The 12,220-nt window shown below is 48.1% G+C and overlaps 1 protein-coding gene across 6 annotated transcripts in view; it reads right to left on the reverse strand.

The window, feature by feature from the left end:
* Positions 1 to 12,220, reverse strand: part of LOC140456654 (serum response factor-like) — a 118,140-nt gene that overhangs the window by 55,240 nt on the left and 50,680 nt on the right. For 5 of the 6 annotated variants that reach the window (XM_072550758.1, XM_072550755.1, XM_072550754.1 and 2 more), the window contains exons 3-4: positions 5,541 to 5,781; positions 1,819 to 1,986 (exon numbers count right to left, since the gene is read on the reverse strand). In XM_072550758.1, coding sequence (XP_072406859.1) covers positions 1,819 to 1,986; positions 5,541 to 5,781 — 409 coding nt within the window. The remainder of the gene's footprint in view (positions 1 to 1,818; positions 1,987 to 5,540; positions 5,782 to 12,220) is intronic. The other variant, XM_072550757.1, reaches the window with a different exon arrangement.

The raw sequence follows: 12,220 nt of genomic DNA on the forward strand, positions 1-12,220 counted from the left end.
CAGATACTGAAGCAGTCCATGCAAACGCAACAAGGGTTGAATAGTATCTGGCTTGGGCCGAAAAGTCGCAAGTAACATTCGGACCACACGACTGCCAATCAATGACCATCTCCAACAAAAGACAATCTAACGATTACTGTTTGGCATTCAATGGCATCATCATCACCAAATACCCCACCATCCACATCCTGGCGGTTACTACTGACCAAAAACTAAACCTATTCCAGCTTTGTTTAATAAGACAGACTTGGTCATTGTCTACTCGATCTTAACAAGTGGATATTCAGAATTCAGTGAAATGTCAAGGCACCATGACTGGGTCCACCTACCACTGCAGCGCTGGGGGACACAGTCTTTGTTCATTTGTTCCACTCTTGACCCTACATTGTCTGGCACCTCTCCCTGTCCTCGCGCTTAGTGGCTCTCCAAGGAGCGAGGAAGGCCAGAACATCCAACCTCATCATTAAGAGGAGCACAAGTCTCTTCACCACATCAAGGTTCACCTTCTAACAGTTCCCATTCTCCCCTTCATATCTCACCCTGACCCTGCCTTTCTCGAACCATCATGCCCCTGAGCCCTACAACACTTCAGGATGTTTGTGCTCATCTCATTCTGACCCCAAGAACATAGTCTGTTTGAACCATTCCATCGCTGTAGTCTCAGCCTCTGCTGTCTCAGCCAAAAAACTCTGAACTTCCCTCCCTCACACCTCTTTCAGACCTCAATCAAAGTTCTGCTCGGGATAAAAGCAAATTACTGCGGATGCTGGAATCTGAAACCAAAAGAGAAAATGCTGGAAAATCTCAGCAGGTCTGGCAGCATCTGTGAGGAGAGAAAAGAGCTGACGTTTCGAGTCTAACTGACCCTTTGTCGAAACGTCAACTCTTTTCTCTCCTTACAGATGGTGCCAGACCTGCTGAGATTTTCCAGCATTTTCTCTTTTGGTTTCAAAGTTCTGCTCGATTGGATGTGAAGTGTGTTGGTGTCAAATTTCTTTTTCACAATCATTTCTGTTGGAATTCTTTGTGATGTTAAAGATGGCATATTCTGTCAGTATAAGAGATTAACTATCCTGCTGCAAATCCAGAGTCTTTATGCTTTAGCTCCACTGCCAAACTGGTTATGGTGGATGGATTCTTCCGTGAGTTCCTACAATCCCATTGGGAAATCTGGTCCAATCCTAGCTAGAAACTTCTCATAAAAATGTTTGTGACACACACTTTCCACTCAGTGATAAGTCACAAACTCCCTTGTGGCTAGTTGGCCTAGCCAAACTGCCTGAACTTGTCCTAGAGTCCAGGACCCCAGATCTCTTCAGGAATTCCCAGATACTTTAGACAGAAATCTGCAAACATTATTGGGAAGTTTTTCATGATTCACAAATGGATGATGATCCAAAAGGGCCTTCTTAGCCATACTCCTTTGCCCTCCCCACCCATGCACTCTCCCACCTAAACCTACGCTCTCTCTTACTCGCTCACTTCTAGCCCACCCAATTTCTCCCTCTCCTGCCTGGCTTTGACAAACTGCCTTCACCCTCCCCCCCCACCACCACCTCTCCATACCTGCTCCTAATCTACCATCTGTCACATCCTAGGCTCCACCAGCCACCTGTCCCGGGGTCACTAACATCAGCCCATCCCCTCCACCCCAGGCTCTGCCATGGTTGAATGCTCCCAACCTCACAGTAATGTGTTATCTCTCCCTCCTACAGGCTCTAGCTGCCTCTCTCACTGGACACTGTTTGGATTCTGAGCATCAGAATCGGCAGCAAGACATTCACTTTTACTGAGCTGAGCTGAGAGAAGCACACTCGCCTGCAATGGAGACTATTTGTCCGCCTGCAGATGCTGGGAAGCGAAAGACCGTCTGCTGTCCTTGTTGTGACTGACTGGTCACCACCTGACCCTGTTGACCCTGGATGGCCAGGGAATGTTGCTGGAGCTGACCAATCGGGATGGTTGGTGTGCCTTGCAGTGCTGTACCTGTCAGATGGAAAATATACAAACTGCGTGAGTGACTGGAACCACACTCACTCTGGTGGGCAAGGACAGAAGCATGGATACAGGGGTGGGAACAGCTTCACTGAGCTCTGCAAAGCAAGCTAAAGCTGTGTACTGGACAGGGATTAGGATGGTGTAACGGGACCAATGGTGGCTAATTCAGAAAAATAACATCATGGCACAGTGAAATATTGTGAGATGGTTGGAGATATGTTGGGTATTCGGGGGGTGCGGAATGCTGGGTAAAAGGCTGAATGACTGAGATGGTAGTAATTCCTGGTAACTTCTTAAGTCACGTGGACAGCTATGTGGGGAGGGGTGTAGGCGGGCTTGCAGAGAGGTAGAGAATGTGGGTCGACATCGAGGAGGGCAGTGGGTCAGCTAACAGAGGGCAATGGGTGATAGTGTGGAAGTGTCTGGGCAGGCCTGGGCCAGGGGAGGGATGATGAATGGTCTGTTGGGCAAGGGTGTGTGTGTGTGCACGCGTGTACGTGCGCATGCATGTCAGGGCAGGTGGGTGGCTGAGGGGAAATGTAAATGACACATTGACCACGATTAATTGGGACAGCAGTATTACCATGGGTCTAAAACGTAAGGCTATTTTGCACACTATAGCTTCATATTCTCTGGAATAAAGGTTCTGGGGTTAGGTGCAGATGTGGGCCACTCAGCCGATTGAGCCTTCTCTGCCATTTGATATGATAGTGACTGATCTTATTCTAGTCTTAACATCACATTGTTGCCTGTCCTCCCCAATGCCTTCACCCCCTCTACAATCAAAACCTGCTCTAACTCCGCCTCAAATATATTCAATAGCCAGGGCTCTATGGTCTGTGGGGAAGATGATCCCAAGGCCTGGTTCTGTTGCAGTAAGATTTCCCTGCTTTATGCCTTTATTGCAAAAGGAATGGAGCAAGTTTCCATCTGCCTTCCGCCTTGCTTGCTGTATCAAACACTAACTTATCTATCAGACAGGAGGTCACCCTCTGTACCACTGAGTTCTGCAATCCCTCTCCATTCAAATCTTCTATTCCTTTTCAATTCTTATGAAGGACAATTAAACTTCACATTATAATCCATCTCTCCATTTTTACCCACTCATTTAATCTACCTATAATCTTTTACTGAGTCTTTACATCCTCTTCACAACTAGCTTCCCTTCCCATCTTGTTCTCATTAGGACATCTGACTGTAATAGTTATCCCTCCATCCTAGTCATTAAGACAGGTTAATGCACATAACAGCAGCAAGCTAAGAAGCTCAATCCCCTTCACTTGGGCTGTGTTCAGAAGCTGAAGATCAGAGAGCAGGATAAAGTCCCAGATATTGAGCTGCTGGTTAAGCACCTACACCATGCTGGGACAATCCTTCGAGCCAGGAATACCAAAGCCAATCTTTTCTGGGTAGCTCATGTCTGGGAAGTGTTCGCATGGTGGTCAAAGGAAACACTGCATGGATCACTCTGCATGCTTCACTTTGAAGTTTGAATAATCAGTTGCCAAGTCTGACACAGCCAAGTTAAAGAAATACTGTAGCCTCTTTAACAAACACGTACGGGGCAGAAGATAATCGAAATTAGAATCACGAGAAATCCCAAGCTATCACCTCATTCAAAACCCAATTGCCTCCAGCATTTGCTGCAGAACCTTACAGGTACAGATCAGTGTCAGCAGCAATCAATGTCCCATCAGAACATGATCAAACACAGCAGATAATCAATATATTTGCTCAGCTGAAAGACCAAAATGTGACTGGTTTAGAAGTAGTTGAAACCATGGCACTGAACCTAAATCACTCCATGAAGTAATAACCTAAATATGACCCAGTTCTCCTAACTCTCTGATACACATTAATTATTCAGCCCTCCATCCATTCTAATAGACTATCCTCAAAACCAGAAGTTCTTATCTTGTGTATTAACCTTGTAAATGGTGTATTCTGGAATGCCTTTGGGACATCCAAATGCACTGCGTGCAGTGGTACTCCTTTATTGACCCAGCTTGTTACATCTTCAAAGAACCCTAACAAATGTCAAATAGAATTGTCTTTCAAAAAGTATATTATACAATTTGATAGACTTAATTTTCTGAACAGTTTGCTCACACATCCTTAATAATGGATTTGAGCATTTCCTAACAACAGATATTGAACTAACTGGTCTATAGTTTCTACTTTGTGTCACCTTCATTTCTTGAATAGTGATGTTGTCTTCATGGTCGTTCAGCCTGCTGGGATCTAAGGAATTTTCAGATTTGTACCAATGCACTCCTTATCTCTGTAGTTGCTTCCTTTAAGACCTAGGATGCAGACCATTAGATCCAGGGAACTTGTCCGCTTTCAGTCCCATTAGCTTATCCAATATTTTTTTCTCCAATGCTCATGATTGCTTTACATTCCTCCCTTTTAGAATCTCAGAATGGTGACAACAGAGGCCACCTGAGGAACAAACCTTTCACACAGAGGGTGATGCATATAGGAGGCATATATGATGCCAGAGGAAGTAGTAGAGGCAGGCGCAATTACATTTAAAAGACATTTAGACAGGTACGTAGATGTGAAAGGTTTAAAGGGAAATGGGCCTATGCAGGCAAATGGGACTAGTTTAGATTGGGAATTGTGGTCAGAATAGATGAGTTGGACCAAAGGGTTTTTCCATGCTATATGACTCTATGTGATGTTTCAGGCAACTCTCTGAGGGAGAGCCCTGCACATTCTTCCTTTTCAGGTAATTATCCAATTTCTGAATGCTGCGATTGAACCTGCTCTCACCATTCTCTCAGACTGGTCATTCCAGATCTTTCAGCTCCATATCACCATTGCATCTTTTGCCAATTATCTTCGAACCAAGTCAAATGATTCTTTATTCCTCCCACCACTGGGGACAGTTTCTCCCAAATACTATGTCCAGATCCCTCAGGATTTTGAGCACCTGTCTGATTTTCCTTCTATTCCCCAAGGAAAACGGTCATGGCTTCAGTTCTTGAGATAAACTGAAGATGATCCCGCCCTGTGAAACCGTTCTTGTAAACCTTTCCCCCAATCTCCAACTCCTTCACATCTCTCCCTTGAGTTGCCTGATAATGGCAGTGTCTTTTTCTATTGTACAGTGGAAGGGTGCCGGGAAAACACAGCCAATCAGTGACTTCTTTCTATTGTTGTTTCTTTGCTCCAACTGAGCTGATTCCAAATCTTGATTTTCTGGACCAAGATTATTTCTCACTGTATGCTGATGCCATCCTACCTTCCTCCTCTTGTTATCCTATAGTTTTGAAAAGTAAAATATCCTTGAATGTTCAGGTTTTTTGCCCCATGACTCTATAATGGTGATCCTATGTTAATTTCTATTTATGCCATCCACTCAATACAGCCTGTTGCAAATGTTGCGTAAAATCAGAAAAGCAGCTTTTAATTCCCTGTATTTGAAGCTCCTCCTCCCTTACAGCCCCTCCCTTCTCCCTCCACCCTCTCCCTCCCTTCTCCCTCAACCTCAGTCCTCCCATTTCCTCCATTCACCGGAATCTCTCTCACACACACACCTGACATGATAGTGAATCCACTCGGGAGCTGCACCATGCTGCCAGAAGTGCCTGTACCAGTTGATTTGAAGACGGCGCCGTTGCTATTGGAGATGGCGGTGACAGGTGCAAGGTAGTTGGTGATAGGAAAGTTGTGACCCGTGCTGACCTGGAGATTAGTCGAAGTGTTTGAAGCTGATTGATTGACGCCTGTGGATCCTGGAACATTGGCCACTGTGAATGTTGTTGGTTTCAAGTTGTCCTGAGGAGGGGATTATCCAAGAATTAAACACAACAGAAGCCAGCATTGAATTGAAGAAACAAATTGCAGCATACCCTCACAGTAGATTGTGCCAGATTAGTGACCAAGACACAGTCTCCAGAAGGTTCCGGTCCCAAAACCTAACAGCTTGACTAATTACCAGCTAGAGTGGGGGCCCCCGTCCAAGACCATCATTGCAGCTCTTAGACCTCCCCCTATCCATAAACCACCCTGTCTACATGTCATGTAAAAGAGGACAGGTAGGACACCCTTCACATCTGAAACCCTCAGGATCACAGCATAGAAGGAGAGCATTCTGGTTCTTCTTAGAATCAATTTACCCAGTACTAATCCCCCACCTTCTCCATGTCCTTCCTTCTCAACTAATAGACCAATTCACTCAAGTGGTTTGATTGAAACATCACATTAATACAATAAGAAGAGTGACATAGAGGAAGATGCAGTTTTAATGGTTCACTGCAGCACTGAGACATTTATCACACAACCACAATGCTGACAGCTAGTTTGATCCCACACTGCAATCAGTTATTTCACAGCCTCAAACTGTTCTTCTAAAGCTCACTTGGTACCCCTTGCACAATCTTCAACCCAACAACTGTGGATGAAAATGAGATGGATGAGACAACATCCTGGAGGTAATCCAGTCCCCCATCACCTCAGCTCATTCAGAGTCTGACCAGTGAGGAAAGAGAAATTCAATGAAATTTGTGATCTAATTTTTCGAAATCGTGGGAATTACATTGACTCTAGCATTACGCTGGTCATTACGCTGCAACTTCCTACCGACGGCCTTTCATGCCTGATGAAACACGGGACAAAATATATCTTAAAGGGAGGAAACTGACCGAACGAGAACGTACGTTATTATCTTCAATAAAGAAAAGGTACACATCCACTAGCACACAATCAGGCTCTTCCCCGACAATGACCTGGTGCACAGAGCACTCTGTCCCAGTGCCCAATCTCCCACAACATCCTAAATACCATTCGCAAACAACAAACCTCCCCAGTGCCATATCCTAGACTCTGTGCTCCAAGCCCCTGCAGCGAGAGACAGGGCCCGGGAGGCACTGCAGGGGAGGGAAAGGGCCCAGGAGGGACTGGGCCCGGGAGGGACTGCAGGGGAGGGAAAGGGCCCGGGAGGGACAGGGCCGGGGAGGCACTGCAGGGGAGGGGGAGGGGGAGGGACAGGGCCTGGGAGGGATAGGGTGGTGAGGTACTGCAGGGGATGGACAGGGCCTGGGTGGTACTGCAGGGGAGGAACAGGACCTGCTAGGTACTGGGAGGGACAGGGCCAGGGCCCGGGAACTAATGCAGGGATAGGGACAGGGCCCGGGAGCTAATGCAGGGATAGGGACAGGATCCGGGAGCTAATGCAGGGATAGGGACAGGATCCGGGAGCTAATGCAGGGATAGGGACAGGATCCGGGAGCTAATGCAGGGATAGGGACAGGATCCGGGAGCTAATGCAGGGATAGGGACAGGATCCGGGAGCTAATGCAGGGGAGGGACTGGGCCCGGGAGGTCCTGCAGGGGAGGTACAGGGCAGGGCAGGGGAGTGGCAGGGCAGGGAAGACACTGCAGGGGAGGGACAGGGCCCGGGAGGCACTGCAGGGGAGGGACAGGACCAGGGAGGTACTGCAGGGGAGGGACAGGGCCCGGAAGGCACTGCAGGGGAGGGACAGGGCCAGGGCGGTACTGCAGGGGAGGGACAGGGCCGGGGCGGTACTGCAGGGGAGGGACAGGGCCCGGAAGGCACTGCAGGGGAGGGACAGGGCCAGGGCGGTACTGCAGGGGAGGGACAGGACCAGGGAGGTACTGCAGGGGAGGGACAGGGCCCGGAAGGCACTGCAGGGGAGGGACAGGGCCCGGAAGGCACTGCAGGGGAGGGACAGGGCCCGGAAGGCACTGCAGGGGAGGGACAGGGCCGGGGCGGTACTGCAGGGGAGGGACAGGGCCGGGGCGGTACTGCAGGAGAGGGACAGGGCCGGGGCGGTACTGCAGGAGAGGGACAGGGCCGGGGCAGTACTGCAGGGGAGGGACAGGGCCGGGGCGGTACTGCAGGAGAGGGACAGGGCCGGGGCGGTACTGCAGGGGAGGGACAGGGCCGGGGCGGTACTGCAGGAGAGGGACAGGGCCGGGGCGGTACTGCAGGAAAGGGACAGGGCCGGGGCAGTACTGCAGGGGAGGGACAGGGCCCGCAAGGCACTACACGAGAAGCCAGGGAGCAGTACAGGGAGAAATTGTTGTAGTGGGAGTGGGGTTTGGGGTGGGGGTGGGTGTGTGTGGGAGGTTTGAAGATAGAACCAGCAAATAAAATCAGGGAGGAGGCAGGGGTAAATAAGAGCAGTATTGAGCCAGAACAGAGAGATTTCAGCGTGTTCACATCCCTAGCCAAAGGAACGGAAACAATTTTGAGAATTCACGTAAAAACATTCTCCAATGTGTTTATTGAACATTTGCAGACATGGACATGACAATTGCCTCTTGTTCCTCCAAGTTTAAATCCATATCCTGGTTGTAGTTTAGTTGGAATTCCCCTGTTCTGACCTTGAAATACTGCTTCTGTTGCACCTCATGGCTGTTTAAACAGCTGAAAAATTGGAAATAAAAATCTTTTAAAGCAGTTGGAAAGGGAAATATTTTCGAACAATGTGTGACAAATTGTAATGCCCATACCCTCCCCACCTAACCCCAACAGTGGGAACATCACCCACTTCATTCTGAAGATGATCCTCAGGACCCTCTCAGAGGACTTTGTCCCCATCACTGTCCAGTCTCCAATAAACCCCGAGACATCACTGAGGTCAGATATTAAGGCATCGCAGGACAGAACAACAAAATTATTCCTGTACAGAAGGAGCCATTCTGTGAAGGAATTACCCAAGGCCAATTTCTTGTGTTCACCCTATAAATCTGCACACACTACGACTATCCAAAAACTCCAGTGCCCTCTTGGATGCCTCAATCGAATCTGCCTCCACCTCATTTCCAGGCAGGGATTTTGGCGGGAAAGGGCAGAGTTTGGGCGAGGGGTTTGGGAATAGCAGGCTTTGGAGAAGGGAGGGAAGAGTGTAGTTTGGGAGAGGTAGGGAAAAGCGAGCTTTGGAGGAAAGGAAGGGCGAGGTTTGGGGCAAAGGAAGGGCAGGCTTTGGGGGAGGGGAGGGTGATGTTTGGGGGCAGGGAAGAGTGGGCTTTGTGGGAGGGGAGGGGAGAGGAGGGGAGCGTGGGGTACAGGGAGAGCGGGTTTCGCAGGGTTCCGGGGGAGGGGAGAGTGCGGTTTGGGAGAGGAGGAAAGAAGAGCAGGGTTTGGGGGTAGGGAGAGAGAGCCTTGTTTGCAGGGCAAGGGATGAGCATTATTTGGGGGACGGGGAGGGGGTGGGAAGAGCAGGCTTTGGCGGAGGGGTGTGGGAAGAGTGTGGTTTGGGGGTGGGCATAGACCAGGGTTTATGGGGGATGAACAATGGAGAAGCGGGGGGGGCAATGTTAGTGGAAAGGTGGTGAACAGCAAGTGGGGATGGGGTAGAAAATCGAGGAGAAGGAGGGAAATAGGGAAAGGAGATGGACAGGGTAAGGGAAGGTGGGTGAAAAAGGACCACTAGAGAGCACAGTGCATGGGCAAAAAGACAAAAAGAGGGCAGAATGTTGAGAGCAGGGACTGCCAGCACCTGACCCCAATGGCTTAAACAGAGTATCTGTTGCCCAGCTTTAATTGCCAGTGAATATCTTGGTCGACAATTGCAGAAGGCAGTTCAGAATCTACCACACTCTTGTGGATACAGAGTTATGATGTGCAGGAGCAGGTGTCGGACTGGGGTGGACAAAGTTAAAAAATGACACGACACCAGGTTATAGACCAACAGGTTTATTTGAAAGTACGCGGATAGGGAGCTTTTTGTTCAGTTAATCAAATTCCAGATAAACGAATACCGGATAACAGTTTAGCCAAGCATCAGGACCTTGCGATTGTGCCAAGTAATCCGATATTCAGCTCAGCAAATACCGCATAATCGAGGTTCCTCTGTACAAGCTTTATGAGCACTGCTCCTTTGTCAGGTAGCTAATGGGCATAGGACATAGAATGTATACTAAAGGATCAAATGTCATCCAACTGTTGTGATACATTCGACAAATACCTGCTCCTCAGATCCTGTCTGACCTGCTGTGCTTTTCCACCACCACCACTCTGATCCAAAAACCTTAATGGCTGTTAAGTCTTTAATCACTTAGAATGGGGATGCAGATTTCAATTAACTAATATGTAAATTCCAGAATTTGTTTCAAGTCACAGCCCTGAGGTAACTTATAGTTTTATCAGTACATTAAAAAAAGTGACATCTCAGCTCATACAATACATTAAAAGGTTTGAGGTTAGAGTGTGTCTGTATCCCAACCTGGAGTCAGATGGTTTCCATTTCCAAATTAGGAATTTATAAAATAGCACATTGACTGACTGCCTATAGATTGTGTACTTTTTGAATAAAATATAATGTATCTGCAAACACAAATCCGCAAATGCAAATTCACCCCGTACACTTCTTGTGTGGGGTGTGTGCAGGAGAGGGAAAGTGTACGCGCGTGCGTGAGAGACGGGGGCAGGGGGTAGGAAGAGAGGATGTGTGCGTGCCTGGTTGAAAAAGTGTGTGCATGCGAGTGTGACGGAGTATATGTAAGAGGGTGTGTGTGAGAGTGTGTGTGTGCATGTATGAGAGGAAGTGTGTGAGTGAGATAGAGTGCGCACAAATGTATGTGTGCACGAATGTGAGAGTGTATAGTGTGGTGGGGTCACCTGTAGCATGACATGAACCCAAGATCCCGGTTGAAGACACCCTCATGGGTACCAAACTTAGCTATCAGCCTCTGCTTGGCGACTCTGCATTGTTTCCTATAATCAAGTCCGCCTTCGAGGACATTCACCTGAAGATCTGAGGCCTAATGTCCTTGACCGCTGAAGTGTTCCCCAACTGGGTGGGGGGGGCCATCCCTGTCTAGCGATTGTTGTGCCATGTCCATTCATCCATTGTCATAGCGTCTGCTTGCTCTCATCAATATACATTCAGACTCAAATTTCTGGGTGAATGTCCAAGATGGATTCCAGGATAGGCAACAATGCAGAGTTGCCGAGCAGAGGCAGACAGCCACATTTGGTAGCCATGAGGACAATTTCAACTGGGATCTTAGGCTCCTGTCTCACAGCATTCTCTCTCACACACTCACAGACACAAACACACTCACACAGACCCACTCAGATACACACCCTCTCACAGGCATGTACTCGATGGTGTCTGCAAACGTGACCAAGTGCACACTCTCTCCCTCACACCCACATGCACACACCTTCCCTCTCCGACACATGCATAAGTCTATGAGGTGAAATTGTATTTGCAGATTTGTATTTGAAGATACATTCTATTTTGTTCAAAAAGCGCACAATGATACGAAAGTCGGAGGAGTTGTAGACAGTGAGGAAGGATATGGCAGGTTACAGCGGGATATAGAGAAGCTGCAGAGCTGGGCAGAAAGGTGGCAAATGGAGTTCAATGTAGCTAAGTGTGAAGTGATTCACTTTGGTAAGAGTAATAAAAAGATGGATTACTGTGCTAATGGTAGACTACTTGGTAGTGTGGAAGAGCAGAGGGATCTTGGTGTCCATGTACACAGATCTCTGAAAGTTGCCACCCAGGTAAATAGTGCAGTGAAGAAGGCATATGGCGTACTGGCTTTTATTGGTAGAGGAATTGAGTTCCGGAGTCCTGAGGTCATGCTGCAGTTGTATAAGACTCTGGTGCGGCCGCATCTGGAATATTGTGTGCAGTTTTGGTCGCCATACTATAGGAAGGATGTGGAGGCACTGGAACGGGTGCAGAGGAAGTTTACCAGGATGTTGCCTGGTATGGTAGGAAAATCCTATGAGGAAAGGCTGAGGCACTTGGGGTTGTTTTCATTGGAGAAAAGAAGGTTTAGGGGTGATTTGATAGAGGTGTACAAGATGATTAGGGGGTTAGATAGGGTTGACAGTGAGAACCTTTTTCCACGTATGGAGTCAGCTATTACAAGGGGGCATAGCTTTAAATTAAGGGGGGGTAGATATAGGACTGATGTTAGGGGTAGGTTCTTCACTCAGCGAGTCGTAAGTTCATGGAATGCCCTGCCAGTAGCAGTAGTGGACTCTCCCTCTTTATGGGTATTTAAGCGGGCATTGGATAGGTATATGGAGGATAGTGGGTTAGTGTAGGTTAGGTGGGCTTTGATCGGCGCAACATCGAGGGCTGAAGGGCCTGTACTGCGCTGTATTCTTCTATGTTCTATGTAATCTGTAGGCAGCCAGTCAATGTGCTGTTTTATAAATTCCTAATATGGAAATGGAAACAGTCGGACTTCAAGTTGGAATACAGACTCACTTTAACCTCACACCTTT

Source organism: Chiloscyllium punctatum, chromosome 3 (assembly GCF_047496795.1).
Source record: "Chiloscyllium punctatum isolate Juve2018m chromosome 3, sChiPun1.3, whole genome shotgun sequence".
In the NCBI taxonomy this organism is placed as follows: domain Eukaryota; kingdom Metazoa; phylum Chordata; class Chondrichthyes; order Orectolobiformes; family Hemiscylliidae; genus Chiloscyllium; species Chiloscyllium punctatum.